Below are 19,418 nucleotides of genomic sequence, written 5' to 3'. Positions count from 1 at the left end.
TTTACATATGATGTATAGAGATAGTAAAATGTTTTTTAATTTACCACCATGTACTTACAGATTTATAATAAAATAATCGACAAATTTTAAAATATTATTTTTTTATAAATTAAAATTGGGTATATTCCTGATTCATTTCACTTAAAAAAAGCTTTTTGTTTACAACAAACAATAACAATTTAAGTATAGAATAAAAACTTTTTTATTAGTCGACTTTTTATAATAAAAAATATAACAGTTATTTTTTCAATCAAAAAAATATAAATTATAAAAATATTCCATCTCCAAAAACACAATGTCCTGCGCACGCGCACATATTGCTCTCGCGCGTTGACGTGAGTCTGTTTACAAATAAATCATCTGGCATTATATGATTGCGCCTGCGCCTCGGTCCGGTGTACGCTTCCGGTGGGGTCATCGGACTCGGCACGTGAATTATGACGTTAGATGCTAAGATTCAAGCCTTTAGCTTTATACTAAAGCCTACCTGAGATGAAAATTACTATGGTTAAGTCGTAGTTAAAACGCTAGGAGGCATCTGGACTAAACCTATATAATTATAAGGGTAAGTTAGCTAGAAACTAAATATTATAATCGGGATTAGCTCAAGATGTTTGATTATAAATAGGAAGAGAAGTGTCTCACACATATGGTTTTTTTTGTTCATAATACTTTAACACGGTATGTCAAAGAATTTTCTTAAAATTTTCTCATTTCTTAATTTTGGTGTTCCCTACATACTATACTTAAAAAAAATTTAACACAATTCGAATTTTGAAATGTTTTTTATGGACTATATAATTCAACTAAAATTCGAAACAAACTACACATCCAGAATTAATTAAGAGTAAAATATAAGAGGTCTCTGTGCTTTAAGTAATTATAGGTAAAGTAATCAATTTCAATGCAACGGGGTATCTCGTCTTGACCCCCGATATCTTATAATATTACAAATATTTTAGTTAAGATGATTACAAAGAGTTCATTCTTAATATGAGTAAAAAGAATCGATTCATGATACTAAACAAGAAATAATTTAAACATCGAAAATAAATTACGTGAATATTTTTAAACCAATAATCCCGCTGAGATTCTTTCGTCGATCATTTCAAGTTTAAGGTTTATATTTAAACGAAGCGATGGTAAGTTTTTCGCACCAATAAATAACTAACAAATCTAATTGAGTATTTTCATAAATTCGAGAATTTATATTTATCTTGCCCTGGATATAGACGTAGTTGTTAAAAAAAACCAATTGCAAACACATAATAGGTAACCAAAAAATATAAATAATTATTTGAGCAGTAGCAGGACCAAATAATTAAAGATTTACTTTCCATAACAGTCAAAATCTGCCAATTTTATCAATTTCCATTACCAGCGTTCAGTAATATAAAGCAAACGTCTTAAAATTTAATAAAAAAAAACGATTATATTAAACGTTCCACGCGTGAAATTTTAACAATCAGTAAAGAACAGAGCGAAGTTCTACAAAGTTATTTATAAAACTAATAATTAAACGATAAAAATTTAAATTTGGAATACATTCGTTCGAAAATTAAATTTTCTGTTAAACATTATAATCATGACAGTGGTCGTCGTTAATAGGCATGACATAAGCGAATGCTCCATTACATCTGTCTTCGCTTAGATTCGATGAAAAGTGCATTCACCGCACATTTCATTAGTAATGTCCATCCATATTGATAGTTTCGCCCTTGTCCTGTCAACGTAGATATTAACCTCTCTTGTCCTCTGTACGCAAATGCTGTTTTAGATTGCGTTTACGACTTTCTATGCACATGTCGTCATGCTAGATATGAAATACTTGGTGATAGCATGAACTCTGCTTTTATTAACTCTGTAATAAAATTAATTAATTAAACCAATATAAGTAATGTTTTGTTTCTTTAGTTTTTTTTTTTATTTATGTTCACTTTTTTCATGTTAATTATATTTAAGAACAAAATTGGTAAACATAATATAATAAATTTTATTTGGTGAATTTGGTGGTGATGGCCTTATGTGAGTCGTGGATTGGTACCAAACCCACTCATCACGTGTATTACCGCTAAACAGCACTTTCTTATTATTGTCATATCTTTCAAACTAGGTTGAAGGGTGTGCGAGGTAAAAACTTCTCAATTCCCAAGATTTATGTCACATAGGCGATGATGGTGCATCATGCACTTAGCATCAGGGCTACCATTCGCCAGCCAGGTTATCTATGGTTCTAAAAACGTGCTACGTTACACGAATATTTATTCAAATTTCGTTCTATATTTTTTTTATTATACGATACGATTTAATGATTTAATTACACCATTTTGTTTATTAATCACGAAGAAATGACCGCATACCAGAGACGGCGCGCGTCAGCGTTAAACGAATAATAAAAGACGCTACCTAATTAGGTGTACGAAAACAAACAAGCCAAGACCTGGCTCTAAATTTCCTCAACTTTTATTTAGGTGTCAGATACAGACGCAGTGTTTAATAAAAAATATATTTATATGTATAGACGTTATAAAAATCCAAATGAGTCGTAAAAGGCCCGGTTGCTGCGCTAGGGTATTTTTTATTGAGATGCTGGGTTAACGACCGCAAGTCAGCCCTTGGAAGGGTTTTGACCTTTAATTGTAACAAGTAAAGGGTGAACGCATATAGCCACCGAATTTGCTAAGTTTCGTATACAGCTTTAATTGAAAATAAATATTAAATAATAATTGATGTCTAAATAAAAAATTAAACTATAAAGTCTAAATTTACAATGTGTGAATCTGCGAAGCGCAGATACGTATATGATAGTATGATATACTTAAACCTTCTCCGAAACTCACTGTATCTTCTGGCATAAGTTTTGTATATTTTTTTTTATAAAATAGGAAGACGGACGAGCATATGGGCCACCTGATGGTAAGTGGTCACCAAACGCCCTTAGACATTGGCATGGTAAGAAATGTCAACCATCGCTTACATAGCCAATGCGCCACCAACCTTGGGAACTAAGATTTTATATCCCTTGTGCCTGTAATTACACTGGCTCACTCACCCTTCAAACCGAAACACAACAATAATAAGTACTGCTGTTTTGCGGTAGAATATCTGATGAGCGGGTGGTACCTACCCAGACGAGCTTGCACAAAGCTCTACCACCAGTATAATGGTTCAGTAGTTTTATTATGTAGGCATTACACAAGAAAAACGATAATAGTTAAGATATATAAACAATTATGTAAAACAAAATCATAAGCAGCCGTTTCATTTTTATATTATTTAAATTGGCGTTTTTACGACGATATAACATTTTTATCATTCAGGTAATGTGCAGGTAGGTACATAAAATCGTAATAACATTTCAATAAAGGTTTTCTTTTAAAATTACGTACTTAGCAAAATGTCAAATCTTTTGCGGTAAATAAAACTTTATTCGTACACTTTTCAGGATTCTGTACATACATAAAAACCCTTATTGCTGTCAATGGACTGAATTAATCGGGTTCCGTAAAAGTATTTGAAAATTAGTACTCATACATAATAGATCCATTCTGAGTAGTATAGCTTAATTAATGAAATTCTAGAAATAAAAAAAAATTACTCCAATAGCACCGAAAACAATTTACAAAAGCGTTTTTTTTTTTGTTTTTTTTTCTTAACTAATTTACAAGGTATTCTTATATTTTTATATAGTTAAAACATATTAAATAAATTAAACGATTATAAATCAGCCATATTATATATATAGCCTTTATAATAGTTAACATATTGCCTTTGTGCACAATACAACATAATTAAAAAGAATGTATTTAAGAAGACAAATTATCAATTTAATTTCTCAATGGTCACTTCTGCCTGTTATTATAAAAAAAAATTTATAAATGTTATTTACTTTATATATATTTTAAAAAGTACCTAGTTATATAATTATTTTTAATTCCATTAACAAATAATAATAAAATAATTAATTCCATTAATTTTAATATATGATAGGAATAATTTAAATTATAGTGTTAATAATATATTCATTTATATATAGAAATCCTAATATAACCTATGTAAAATGTTGTCTTTATAAACATGTTAGCAGGTGCCATGTTTCCGAACGGTCGCTTTGATAGCGTATTGTGTTACCGAGTTAGTTTTACATTTCTACACGCTGCGATTTATTCTACTATTACAGTTATACATGTTTACTTAAAGAGAGCAGAGGATGTTATCGTATATTTAAAAAAGGAATAATATAAAAATTCAAACGTTTGAAAACGTAATCAAATGCAAAAAATATTATATTATCATGTGCCCATACACGGCATTCACACACACATATGTACGTACATATTACAGAAAAAATAGAACATACACAAACAATTGTTGTTTTACAAAAATATTTTTTAAATTGTCGAACACTATGTGTTATTATTAATTGTCCTGCAAGGAGGTTGATTTATAGTCAATATTTTTTCAATAATATGATTTTTATGTTCAAAATGAATAATAAGAATATATTTGTACAATATATTTAAAAATATTTTTAAATCTCGAACGAAGGTATATGTGTTATATGTATGTCCTCCAGACCGATTTCGCCAATCTCAAGAGAGATTAGCCAACTACGCAGGTGCGCAAACACAAGTGCACTCTCTATTCCCTAATTCTACTAATCCGATGGGACAGCCATCCGACACGACCGGAAAGAGTTCAGGCGCAGGACCAACGGCTTTACGTGCTTTCCGAGGCACGGGAGTGTACACACTTCCAACTTTCAGACTCCGGGCTGCTACTGAGAATTTTCTGACAGAAAAACCCAATAACTTTTTATTGGCCCGACCTGGGAATTGAACCCAAGACCTCCGGGTCTGCGGCCTTACATCAAGCCACTAGACCAACGAGGCAGTTAATATGTATGATATATAAATTGTATCTATTTATTTATACAGAAGCTAACTGCAATGAGGATTAAAAACAGTGTAAGTAAACTAAATTTTCATAAAATCAATGAATGATTCGTAATAATTAAAAATGTAAATATGCTTTTTAATTCTTTGTTTATCTGTTAGATAAAATAAAAAAAAGTCATAATATATTGAAAAGTACTTGTCATATAAATTAAAGATTACTCCGTACTTAAACTAACCAAACAAAATTTTCACTAATTCTTAAATAAAAAATATATATAAATATTAAAGCGAATATTTTCCTGAAGCACAAATTCTTCAAGCAAAAAAACAACGTCAAAAATAAACCCAAATCGCAACAAAATTAAGGTAGTATTAAGGTTGAATTCAATCTGAGTACAATTTAGAACCTAATAATCTCGAACGCCGAATAAAAATCAAGAAGCGAACGGTATCATGCAACGTTGCGTGCGCCGTGTGGACGGTAGCTAAACAATTGCAAGATTCTGGTCCCATTATTCCTGTTCTCATTATAAAGGTGCGTGTTAAGTTTCAGATCGATTTAATGGCTTCAACAAGCTATGTATTAGGAGATTTATCAGTTTCTAATAACTTTGACAAAATTACTGGCAACAATGTAGATCAGATAATTCAGATCAAGTGATAAAATCTGGGGAAGATTTCCATAAATTGTGCTCGATGGAGAACCTCGTCAGCAATCAGCTGATGGTATTCTGCCAACGAAGAGCGAACGACGACCACAAAGCAGCGTGGAAAAATATAAAATATAAACTCTAAACTATCTCCTTAAGAGGAGATTGCTCTGCAGTAGGTAATTCACAGGCTATGCCTTTTTACTTTAATTAGAAAAAGTTTAAATAGCATTATTTTTAAGGTATTTATATATGGAAAACAAACGATCTCATGGTCCATCTGATGGTAAGTACTTACACTGCAGAAAGTATAGATCACATCAATGCTTTACGTTTAAACCATAAAACAGCAATACAAAGTAGACAAAAATTTTATGGTAAAGTAACTAATGAGAATGGCGACTACACAAAGCCGGTAAAATAAATCAAGATCATCATATCAAGAGAGTCAAGAAAAAAATAAAATCAACAATAAAAACTTAATCATCATAAAATTTGAGTCCTTGTTAAACTGTATGTAGTTTAGTTACTGTAATTTGAAATACTGGAAAAGCATTAAGTACTTGTATATTATTTTTCATTTTAACCAATTTAATGGGATCCAGTATTGGTTCAGAACAATGACGTATAAAATGAAACAATTAATGGAGTAATGGTGCTTTGCTTTACGTACAAACAGAAGTATCATTAAGGGAAATGCGTCGCTTGAAAAAAGGGGTTAATACTTGGTCACATTTTTTATTCGGTTCATGGGACTGTTATTTCTGTAGCTTAGTTGTTTATAGTGTATATCAAGATGGCAGACGAGTAAATGAGCGAAGACATACATTTGAACAAACCACTTCTCCGATCGTCAATACACCGCTAACCAAGTCTACAATCCTATGTTCCTTAAATTTAGATGATGTTGACTTTTTAAGCATAATATAGACTTTCCAAATAGTTAAATTCTGAGCTACTTTAATACTAAAACTATTTTCATAGTTTTGTTGTTTATTAAAAATTGAAAAGCATAAGGTGTTTTAGTTATGTATCAACACTTCTCTGATCTGATTATGTGATTTACTAAAATATATATAATCAGAGGTTAAAAAAGATTACCAAAATCCTATATAAATACCAAGATTGAAAGCGGTATATGAAAAATCTTAACTTATGAAGCAGGAAAATCCATCGCATACATAAATTACATAATATGTTAAAAGTGCGTTCAGCGCATTATTCTTAATCTATATATAACAAAATATGGAAGTTGTATCTGTGCGTGATATATTTTAGGCTAAATTCTAGTCGATTTTGTCAATTATTTATTCAACGCCCCTATAAATTATAATTTAGTTTATAAAATTATTTATAAAACAATATCGATGGATCGAAGGTGGTCGTGATGCATATGCTTAAGATGAAATTGAATTGAAATCGAAATCATATTTGTCCTCGAGATATAAAAATAAAATAAACACACAAAAGAGACAGACACACATACAAACTTATTACAAAAACAGAATCAGGCCGTCAATGTTGCGATTTGTGTAAATTAGAACATTCAAAAATCGAACACCCCAAAAACTTTCAAATGATAGATATAATTGTTATTCAATTCTTTATTTGAAAACAAGCGATATCGCGGACCCTGGACGTATGTACGTAATGTATAACAAACATATATACTCTGTGCTATATTTAGCTGAAGTGGGAGGTCTATGATGCACAGTGATGATTTAAAAGTGATTAGCCCAAATATTATTTACGTCTTCCGACCAGTTCAGTTTTTGAAACAACTATTTCATATTGGTTATGGGTTTTATATTATATAATACGAGATTAGGTAAGTAATAACAAAGTATTGTGTATTACAATTGTTTTTTTTAAGGAATATCTCAACCCAGTGGTACTCTTATATATTTCTCGATAAATTTATCTATAATATGTAATACAAATGTTTGTTTGCCTTCAAAAGTAATGATTTTTAAGTGACTGAATATGCAATCTAGTTTATTTCAGAGAATGACTAAAAACACTGGTGATATTTGACAAAATTAATATAAGTTATCTGTTTAAGAAAAGCGACATAAAAAATTCGATGAAAAGAAATAAATGAGGTAAAGACAAAAAACCATTAAATCCATGTCGATACCATAAACATCCCGGATATTCTAAGCAATATAAAGCCCAATAAAGTTACAATGTACCAAGCAATCTGCGCACTAACTCATAGCTCTCGGCACATCTATTTATAAACGGTTATGACAATAGTCCACTGTAACAGGATGCAGGGAATGACCAATTTATGACCGGAACCAGTTTATGGGACGATTGACCGATTGGAAGTTTTTTTAAGGGATGAGGGTCAGGAGCATTTTATATACAATCCAGGATATGAAGCAATTTAAAGAACTAATGTAATGTAGACTATTATCGTTTTTATACCAATTGTTTTAAATCTATAATTTACTATTAATTTATTTCACTTTTAAATTCTGCAAAAACTTCGGTGATTGAATGAATTTCCAATGAAGCGTTTCAATCAAAATCACCAAAATTCATCGTATTTCTGGCTAGTATTTTTGCACAGTAGGTAATTAATTTTTTGACATTTATGTTTACTTCTTTTCACATGACGAGCAGACGTGCCTTCAAGACAAACATATAAATCACTCAAGAGCGAACGTGCTAAGTTCAGTTCGAACAGTTTTTGAATTTCTGAGAATAATAATTGGACATACGACCAATGGGAAATGCAGTAAACTGAATCTATTAATGTAACAGGAACTTTAGAGTTGTACACTCATCAACCTACAATAGGAACCAACGATGGATTTTAAATAACGACGGTGTACTAAATCTTTATTTTAAGAAAAATGTTGAAGAAAGAATTGGAATTAGTTAACATTCAATAAATTTCTAATTAAACTTCAGAAGGATCTTTATCTAAACATCGTAAACATTAGTTTTGGATATTAAAATTTATGTTGGATATTATAATTCTCTCTTATATAAAATCTATATTTTAGTAACACAGTAGTAGTAGAAAGACTACATATTAAAAATCATCAATCCTATAATTTGTATATAGATAATATTATTATAATAGTTTTGTTGATAGTAATAATAATATAGACTAAATTATCTCAGAAATAATAATAATTATTTATATAAATAACTGTGCCATATACTTTAGATGTCCTCGTGTAGGTAAAATGGTATTAAAATGACTATAAAGCCACTTATATGAACTTCCATCTAACACATGTCTCCACAATGGTTTCCATGGCACAATGCGCCATTCTCTCGCCCGCATCCCGATCTCATTGTAGACGCTGTCTTCACAAATCATTTTGGAAAATATAAAATAGAATGCTAAAACAAAAGCATTATCATATTGTTCGACGTGTGTGGCAGTTTATTGTGTAACATGTGTCAGAAATTAGATGCTACATCGTTATCAGAATCATCAACTGGGGGAGTAATATTAATACTTTTTTGCAAGCATAGAATTAAGATTTAAATATACGGATGAATTATTTTTTAAGGTTTCTACTGGCAAACCTTATTATAAGTTCGTTTTTAGATTAATTTTTTTATTAAAACTAAGGTAGATAAATTGGTATATAATTTACTTTTTATTATATACCAATTTATCTTTCTCAAAGAATATATTAATCTAAAAGAGAAAACCACAAATCAATTAACTTCAATCTCGCTTCAACGTAAACAGTATATCAATGAATGCATATAAGTTGACAAGTGAAAAAGATCATTGATGCGAAACTGAAAAGGCTTTAAGTATTAATGGGCGACAAGGTACAAGATGTCGAGAGATGTCGATCCATCTGTTCAAAGGTTTCCAGCTAATGAATTAAACGACAGCCGACTCGCAACACCTATTTTGTGGCAGGACAAAATTGACTTTGACGAAGCAAACGGAGCCAAAATAACTGATCGTGTCCAACCCATTGTGCGTGATATAATTAGAACGCTTGGAAATAAACACGTGGTGGCAATTATCGCAGCAGCGGGTTAAATGAGGCACCGTGGAGTCGTTAATGGGTACACTCGCTCTCGCTTCCGGCGTCGGAATTCTTTCCAAACCAAAGAGATAGTGGACTTCAGAGAATACCAATTACCATTCATCATTGGTATGATCAATATACTTTGATTATTTTATATATTACTTAACGTTATAATTAAACAACAAAACTAGTTAACTAAACTGTGGATTTGAAAGATATAAATAAATCTAAGATGGATACTCTTTGACATGATTGATTTAAAAGATCTTTGGTTGTACACTTGCAATTCATTTTACTAACAAAGAGTCTATTGATTTTCGAGCCAATAATAATAAACTTTAGGTTATTGGAAGGACACAGCTACTTTAACGTCACATCAATCAGTTTCGCTAAAGTGCTTAGTGAAGCAGGTTTTATTTCTTAAAGCATTTGCAAGTTAAATGCATCTAAAGCAACGGGGACATTAATCATATCAGCCGGCCGAACGAACTTCAGTCTCTTCATACATCACATATCCTTTGAGTGAAGCGAGTAACTCATTTGTTGAAAATCACCGGCCTGCTTTTATTAATGTCCGCCCTAATATTATAAACGTCTCAATCCTTTTGAGGGCTTCCTGTTCATCATTTCTTAGTGGCTCATTGATTTGTTGGTTTTTTTTACTCCGCTATGTCCGGTTAGACGAGATTAATATTGTCAGTATGATTGCGCATGTCCGTTATTGCAGTTTAAAAATATTAATAAGAACTAAACAAAAGTACTATATTTTTATAAAATAAAGAAATTATCATCTCTCATTATTCTTCATTTAAATTTAATATCAAGGATCTAATAAAGATTTTTAATTATATATCTTTAATAATGTATCGTATCAGCTAGAAAATTGAAAAGGCAGAAAATAAAGATAGCCGTTAAACACTAAGTATAAATGAATGTATGTTTAAAACGTACTCAGTGGCTGAATATAATTGGTACATGAAAAGGTAGCTGCAGTTATGCAATGAAATAGGCTCATGGCATGCAAAGGGACAAATGCTTAATGAACCACTCTATTTTATAGACTAGTCCTATAAACGAACTTGGCGTTTTGGAACGAGCCTTGTGCACGAAATGGTTGTAATATTAAAGGACACTTGACTCGCTGGCGTATATAATCAAATTATGCATATAGATGGATTCATTCGATACCAGAATACTTAGCCAATTTGATAATAATACCAACAAATTATGATAAGAAAGAGGCACTTAAATTATCGTTAATGTATCGCAGATAACGCTTGGATGGTATTTCAAATTAAAAAATAATATTGAGGGTAAGGAATGCTTTTATAAGGACATTATTTTTATAACATTATGCTGTCAAAATTCAATGGCAAAGTTATTGTGATAATAACTTCCTACTTTAATTGGTACTTTTTTATTAGCAGATGTATAACAGAAATGACTGCTATCTGAAAAAAAAATGTAATGAATACAATAAAAACTTACTGTGCGTGGTGATGATAATGCGTTGCATGATGCATGGCTGTTGCCGGAGCACCAGGAGGCGTTGAAGCGTGGAAAGCCGCAAAAGCCGAGGGAAACTGTAGTGGTAGGAAACCACCGCTGCCTGCAGTCCCAGGACCTCCTACCGACTCCCGATCAGGCATTATTTAAAGTCCTAGAAATATGTCATCACCTAGTCCCACTAAACTAATCACTTTTACAGTTTTATTATAAGCATCACGAATTAGTTCAATCACAAATTATAAAGCACCAATTAAATCTTTCGTCAGGTTAACTCGAATCTTAGTAACTCCATTTTCTTTTTCATAGTCATTATATTGTTACAATGAAGTTCTTTGTACATTATTGATTATACAAATTTCTTGTTGGCTTCTCATTCTTCTGTTTTTACCTGAAACAAGGAGATAATTAAAAATTAATTGTTTTCCTTTTAAATTCAGTTGCGATTTTAAATAACAGTATAATATGTTGTTCGTTTGTTGTTTAACAAAAAGGTAAATACGTTCACACGTTGTTTGCAAGACCTGTTCTTCTTTAAATTGCCTATATTATGTCTTTATTTCACGATCGATGGACAAAGAACAATTGTCACTATTGATTAGTTATATATATATATATATATATATATATATATATATATATATATATATTAATATTCATATCCTGTTAAGTCCCACGTAATTAAGAAGCTTGAACTAAAGAGTTTTTATTAAAAAAAAAAACAATATTAATATTTACAAAACAACACAAAAATTCGAATAATTACCAGTATACGTGTCGACATTTGCGTACTCGAAACGATAATGTTAACATCGGAATGTGTGTTAATTACTGTTAAATCTTAACAAGTCTCGGGAATGGCAAAACATGATCGACTAATTAATCGAGTCGACTGGATCGTCATTATCACATATCGAGGTTGAATCGAGTTTAGAGTGATTTTTTTCACACTTCTTCGGAAACAATTAAATAAATTAAAGGACGTTATACATAAAACTACTTTCATTCGTTAATTAAATCAACGTTTCATTTTGACATACGTCAAAAACATCTAGATTATATTGGAATGGAGATCATTTAGCGAAAGTAATTCATATATCATTCCTTAAAACAATTGAAAAAGTTTAATTTGTATTAAATTTCGTTTGAATGCCGTATATGGTAGAATTATGAAATCATATCAAGATTACCAAGTAGCCCCGTTCTGTAGATGGTGAACATTTAAATTCGACAGGTTTTTGTCGAGACGAGTCCGTTTTTAACTCTTAACTTATACTACCATTTTAAGAAGAGCTATCACAGAAAAATTCCAGACGTAATTAATGAAGATGTGATTGTTTCAAACGTACTTCGTACATTGTTGCCTTAATAAGGCATAGCCTATAGACCCGTAAGAAATTCATCGAAAATATCGATAATCGATATAATGTCGATGAGAGAGATTTACGATGTTTTCGAAAGTGGAATTGGCACGCATCGAGTTTCGACTTTTATCGACCATTCAACAAGCGAATTCAATGGTTTCAATTATTATTATTATTATTAACCAGGATGGCCGTGAATCTTAACCAATGATTGTATTTATAATTTTGAAAAACCAACATGACGAAATCTACATGTGTCAAATGAAATTCTTTCACATGTGTAACCAATAAGCATTGGAGCAGCGTAGAAAATAAGACTCAAGACTTCTTGTCAAGAGGAGAAGATGTCTTTAGTCCAGCAATGGGACATTTGCGGGTGTTCATCAATTATTATTATTAACAATATAATCAGCAGCGTTAAGAGGTTTGAAGACTTGCTGCATCTTGCACAACTTATAGAGGAACTTAGAAATTTACTTTTCATATAAATGATAAAGATTAGTTTTAAGTTACATAAAATGGCACTTGTTCAATTTACATAAAATCCTGTATTGCATTATTAGTCTGCTTAGCGAAACATTTCTTAAGTCAAAGGTTTGAATTAATTGCAAATATACAATTGCAATTTACATTTAAATAAATATCAAACATATTATCAAAATGAAAACAAATAATGTATCGATATAATGGTCACATCACTATCCTCTAAAATGAGTTCCGTAAAGCGCAAGCGCATGCCGACTCTCTCAATACGGTCCTTAATTACGATTTAATTGTTTTTTAGTCGACGAATTGTTTTGTACGTTCTGAGAAATCCTCTAGATCTTATGGTGTTACGGGATGCAGTTATTCTAGATTTTTCGTTATCGTTGATTTTTTATTAACAACAGTTCGACAAACTTAATAAAATTTAACTGTACCTGTAATTGTAAACATTTAACTTATTCAGGTTAAACATTTTAAAAAAGTCGTAATATTTTTTAAACGCTCATCGTTAATATAATTACAAGTTGTTGAAATTAAGCTGTTTGGTAATTATGATGGTTCGCAAAATGGTTAATCAATCAATTAATTGGTTTAACAGGTGAGTAATTCATCTTTTATTTCTGCCTCGTTGGTCTAGTAGATAGCTCATAAGTCAGATCTCGAAGTCATTCCGGTCGTGTCGGATTGCCGTCCCATCGGATTGCGAGAGTATAAACAGAGAATGAAAGTGTAGACAGTCTTTTTACCGTTGGTAAAGCTTTGTGCAAGCTCGTCTGGGTAGGTACCACCCACTCATCAGATATTCTACCGCAAAACAGCAGTACTTGGTATTGTTGTGTTAAGGTTTGAAGGGTGAGTGAGCCAGTGTAATTACAGGCACAAGGGACATAAAATCTTAGTTCCCAAGGTTGGTGGCGCATTGGTGATGTAAGCGATGGTTAACATTTCTTACAATGCCAATGTCTATGAGCGTTGGTGACTACTTACCATCAGGTGGCCCATATGCTCGTTCGCCTTCCTATTCTATAAAAAAAAACCCTGTGTGTACAAACACACTCAGGCACTGTAAATACCGTGTAGTTTTCGTTCTCTTTTGCAAATGGCCGCAGTGACCGAAATCAGATGGGACGGTTATCATTGCTTTAGAATGATGTCTTAAAATAGACTTTAAGCTATTTAAGCTAATACATCTCAAGCTTTATTATCTCCATTGAGCTGAAAATAAGTATCCCACATGTTTATAGCTGATTGATTCATCAAACAGGATACCATTAAACTTTATTAACCGACTGGAGAAAATGATTTTACGTTTTAATAATGATGATAAATAAAAAGTGTGATTGCCTAGTGGTTAGTAGAAGTGAATCTTAACCGATGATTCTGTGTTCAAACCCGGGTAAGCATCACTAAATTTTCATGTGCTTGATTTATGTTTGTAATTCATCTCGTGCTCGGTTATTAAAAAAACCAAAGGTGGATATTGAAGTTGGACTTTGGTTTTGTACTCATAAAATTGTTTTTCTATTATTAAATTATTATTATCATTTCTTTTAGAGCATTTTTATCAAAATCTACTTTAAAAAGGTGTTTTTGACCGATGTGAAAAACCGAGGTTTTCCGTTTATATTTGCTCATTTTTTTTCAGTAAATACGTAATATGATATGATTATTTTACCATAGTAATTTACAACATTGTAGAAAGGTTTAAGTATGTCAAATTATTTTAATATAAAATGAAAGAAATAGGTTGATTTGAAATAAATGTTATTTATATTTTCATTGGACGCCTTCTACCTTAAGGTTGTTAAAAATTAACGAAATTAAATTAAAATTCTGTAAATTCCTTACCTCTATGCTAAACTTATCTTTGGGAGAAACCATCCTGTCATCATATATTTGTATAGATGACTATCAGCAGCAAGACTTAGTATTGTTGTGTTCCGGTTGGAAGGATGACTTAGCTAGTGTAACGACAAGAACAATGTACACCATAGTTCCCAAGATTAGCGCATTGTATGAGATGGTTAATATTTTTAACAGTACCAATATCTATTGGTAGAAATAACCACTTACCATCAGGCGTCTTACTTGCAAGTCTGTCCACCTAACACAATAAAAGAAAACTTAGCTTGTAAGGCGCTTAAGCTGCAATCTCCAGCTAATATTCAAGTGCTCCACAACCGGATAATACCACTTCCTCATAATTAAGAATTATGAGGAATAATTAACAAATTATCTATAAAATAACTACAAAAAATAATTTCACAACAGCAAACTTTAAAGCGCACCTTAATTGATATTCAATAACAAATCACTGCCAATTATTCGTATAGCCACAACCAAAGAGAGTCAAAATCAGCCATTAGTGCCTTCGATCACGGATCTATTCCATAACGCGACATATAAGTCAGGTGGACAATAGTGACACTTATACTCTCATCATTAGATATGGCCTCTACTTGAAACGCTGTGATTTGAACACGAATCGTCTTATTAAAGACGTATGTCTGCATTTTAATTTATTCGTCAGACACGTGTCGGATTGGCGGGCGAATTTTATGTGCGTCTATTATTTTGGTTTGATAAATAATTTTAAATTTAATTGAATTTCATTAATTTTATATTTCAAATATTAAATAAATTGAAATTATATTAAACTTTTTAAATGTATTATTTATTATATGTGTAATTATAAAAGTAACTATTTATTTTAATTATTCTAATGGAGTTTTTGGAATATTTTCTTACATGTTTATTTATTATTTTATTAGCTTTTTTATTTACACAAAATAAAAAACAGCGTTCAGTTAGAACAAAATAAACTATGAATGTCAACAAATGCAATCTCATTGGTATGTCCCATCGATAGAACTGGGTTAACTCGGCTTACCATAACTAACCCAACACCTGACAAACGAATAGGCAATAACCCGGATAGTTTGAATAAATCATGTGGGGCACTTGAGACCGCGGCTAATCCTTTCAACTTGACTTAACATTCGCGGTAGTGAGCGTGTGGACATCCATAAATTACAATGAGTTCCAACGCTGTTTGCTTCGAATATGGCCCTTGATCCAAAAGAGGCGCATACGTGCGCGTCCGGCTACTTCAAGTATGTTATGTAGTGGAAAGATATGACTTGCGATATTAACTTTCAACTTCATATTAATATAATTTGTTCAATATTTAAATTTTTGTAATACAGCTTGTGAAATATGTATTAAAAAAAAAACTTTGTGCTTTTTGTGTATAGGTCATTCCATCTACTCACCAGTTATTGATACCCAAAAATACTTTGTCTACTTTATAGTATTGTTAGGTTTGAGCGGTGAGTGCAATAGTGTAACCAGCTCAGACATATTGCACATTAACGGTGCTTTCTTACAGTAACGGTGTCGAAGGTAACTTAACAACAGGTAGACCGTTGCTCGTTTACCTTCCTAAAATAACATAAAAACTGCCCCCGGACACTTTTTTTAAGATTTATCTTAAGACTAGTCTGAGGACAATGCATCTTAAATGTTACCTTAACGATACGACAAAATAACTAAAAGAAATGTATTCAAGTAAATGTTGGCCTTGCGATGACAATACAATAATATATGAAGCCTATTTCTATTTCGGGAAGAAAAAGACAAATATATAACTTTAACCATGAATTTTCGTACTGTGTCATGTGACACAATCGATCGAGTTCTATAGTATTCATTGGATTGGATTCCTGAATAAATGGTATTAAAAATGTTACTGAAATTGCCGTTGGAACTTCGGAAGTTAAGTTGAATAGTCTTATAAATAAAGATTAATTATTCAAGAACTATTTATAGTAAATAATAGAAGAGCTACTAGCAAATCGTATAATTTCTTCTGCAATTGGATTAAGCTATAGATAAACATATCTGTAATTTTGTAGATTTTGTTGTTTACTGGTGGTAGAGCTTTGTGCAAGCTCGTCTGGGTAGGTCCCACCCACTCATCAGATATTCTACCGCAAAACAGCAGTACTTGGTATTGTTGTGTTCCGGTTTGAAGGGTGAGTGAGCCAGTGTAATTACAGGCACAAGGGACATAACATCTTAGTTCCCAAGGTTGGTGGCGCATTGGTTTGACTAGACTGTATATTTATAAACCGCTGTCGTAAAGTTTCGGCTGGACCAGTAAATTATATAAGTAGTAGATAGTAGTGTTTATTTTATTTTTTGTAATTTTGTATATGAGTCTTGTTACTTAAATAAATAAATTATTATTATTATTATTATTATTGGTTATTAAAGCGATGGTTAACATTTCTTACAATGCCAATGTCTAAGGGCGTTTGGTGACCACTTACCATCAGGTGGCCCATATGCTCGTCCGCCTTCCTATTCTATAAAAAAAAAGATCATTATATTATATCTTCATATAGTAAACATTCCTTAGAATGTGTTTTAAGGAATGAATGATGTACGATTTGTCAGGCTAGTGAGTCCATTCACCGTTTCGCGTTCCGGATTTTTTATGTTATATCAGTTAGTTTACGCATACCATTTTGTTAAAGAGAACATTTATTAATATTAATAAGTTAAACCGCTCCATGAGAAGACATACTTGGATTCTTGGATTAAATACAATTGATTAAAATTAATAACAAAATATGTGCGTTTTAATTCTTCAAGACAAATAGACTGGAATTATTTTCACCAATAGACAGAAGTTTTCTAACGAGAACGAATCAATATCTAACCAACAATCTGACATACAATGACATCTTGTAAAAAAATATTTTATATAAGCCAGTTTACATTTATGTTTTTTCTTTACATTGATTTAAATAAATATCAGTCTATTATATCTAGAAATATTTCTTCAGACTCTGTGGTTATAACATGTAAATCTTAACTGAAGATTGCGTATTCAAACCCCTGCAAGCATCACGAGTTCTCGTACACTTTATTAGTGCTTATAATTCGTCACATGATAGGATTTGAAGAAATACTTCTTAAGAAACCAATTGCATTGGAAGTTCGTTACGGAATAAGATTCAAAATTAAAAGGAGATGTCAGCCTACTAGTGGGACATTTATTTATTACTTATATTATTAATTATATTATTATTACTTATTTAATATAATTATTCATTTATTCACACCCATATAAAATAATCATTAAGAGTCATGATATGTGTATTGTTGTATCAATTCCTATTAAAACAAATAAAAGATTTTATTATTTTGTGTAATAAAATACACATAAAAGAGCCCCTAATAAATCAACGCGGTCACTTCCAATCACGTATAAAAATAAGTAATCGTAACAAATAAATTTCAACTTAAACTTTTATTGTCTAACCTTAAATTTGAATCTGACATTTTATGCGTCACTTCCTCTAACCATGTCGGGAATTATAAGACAAATATGACAAAATAGACAACTATTTTAAAAACAATATTAGTCTTTATTGCTTTAAACATAGAGTCTATGAGTAGTTAACGAAATGCTAATACACATTTGTAACAAAGGCGTCAGGTTATTAAGTAGTCGACGCCGAAATGTAATAAAAAAAAAAACAATCAACGTGAACGGAGATATAGTACGCATTTTTAATAGGGACTAAATTTCGGCGCCGAATTAACTTATTCGAAACCGATCAGCATTCTAAGCGAAATTGTGGTAAAGGCGTAGGGTTGTCACCGAGTTTCTGTATACGTAAGTATAATGATAATTTCGTTATTTATATTAATATTTATTTTTTTATACTAACTGTATTTATATATATTATAAAAAAAGAAAATGTAAATATTATTGTCTGTGGGAGAGAATAAAAAATAAATTTATTATTATTAATATTTATAATATTATAAAAGTAGTGGCTCCGTCTGTCTGTTACGCTTTGACGGCTAAACTACAGAACTGATTTCGATTAATTTTGATTTTTTTGTGGGTATTCCGATGTTCGGGGCGCACTCGGCGCCTTGGACACCGGCGACATGACATTCCAGTGTAAAAAAAAAAGGTTGAGCTCCACGGATATAATATACTTTTACCTAACTCTGACATGCAAATAAAGCTGAGTTCCGAACCTATTTTTATATTTATCTTTACATCTTATATTAAAAATGTATGTTGGTATACTAGTTATTGGTGGTATATTTATCAAAGTATAAAAGTAAAACTTCTTCATTTTACAACAGTGTAATATTTATTGTGTTTAACGAATAGAAATATCATTTCATCGTTCTTGTATCCATTAATATGGTAACTCTGGTAGTAGGTACAATTTTGCAATATAATTAAAACAAGCCAACATAAATAGTAATAAATGTCTATACTTCTGTTCGGTTATTCTACATTTAATTAATTCAATGTTTTATTTTATTGGTAAGGTAGCAAGCTGTTTTAATACATAGCATTCTCCAATTCTTGTATTAGGTACTTAATAATACTAAATAATAATTATTATTAATATTTGACTTTCTCGTTGGTCTAGTGGCTTGATGTAAGGCCGCAGACCCGAAGGTCCT

The 19,418-nt window shown here is 31.2% G+C and overlaps 1 protein-coding gene across 2 annotated transcripts in view; it reads right to left on the bottom strand.

Annotated features, from left to right (window-relative positions):
* LOC126777823 (transcriptional activator cubitus interruptus) overlaps window positions 1–19,418 on the bottom strand; it is a 101,995-nt gene that overhangs the window by 39,983 nt on the left and 42,594 nt on the right. For both annotated transcript variants that reach the window (XM_050501003.1, XM_050501004.1), the window contains exon 3: window positions 11,050–11,458. In XM_050501003.1, the coding sequence (XP_050356960.1) occupies window positions 11,050–11,210 (161 nt within the window). In that variant the 5' untranslated portion in view covers window positions 11,211–11,458. The remainder of the gene's footprint in view (window positions 1–11,049; window positions 11,459–19,418) is intronic.

This window comes from Nymphalis io, chromosome 24, assembly GCF_905147045.1.
Source record: "Nymphalis io chromosome 24, ilAglIoxx1.1, whole genome shotgun sequence".
NCBI lineage: Eukaryota > Metazoa > Arthropoda > Insecta > Lepidoptera > Nymphalidae > Nymphalis > Nymphalis io.
The sequence above is the reverse complement of the archived record's forward strand: the minus strand, read 5'-3'. Positions and strand labels throughout refer to the sequence as shown.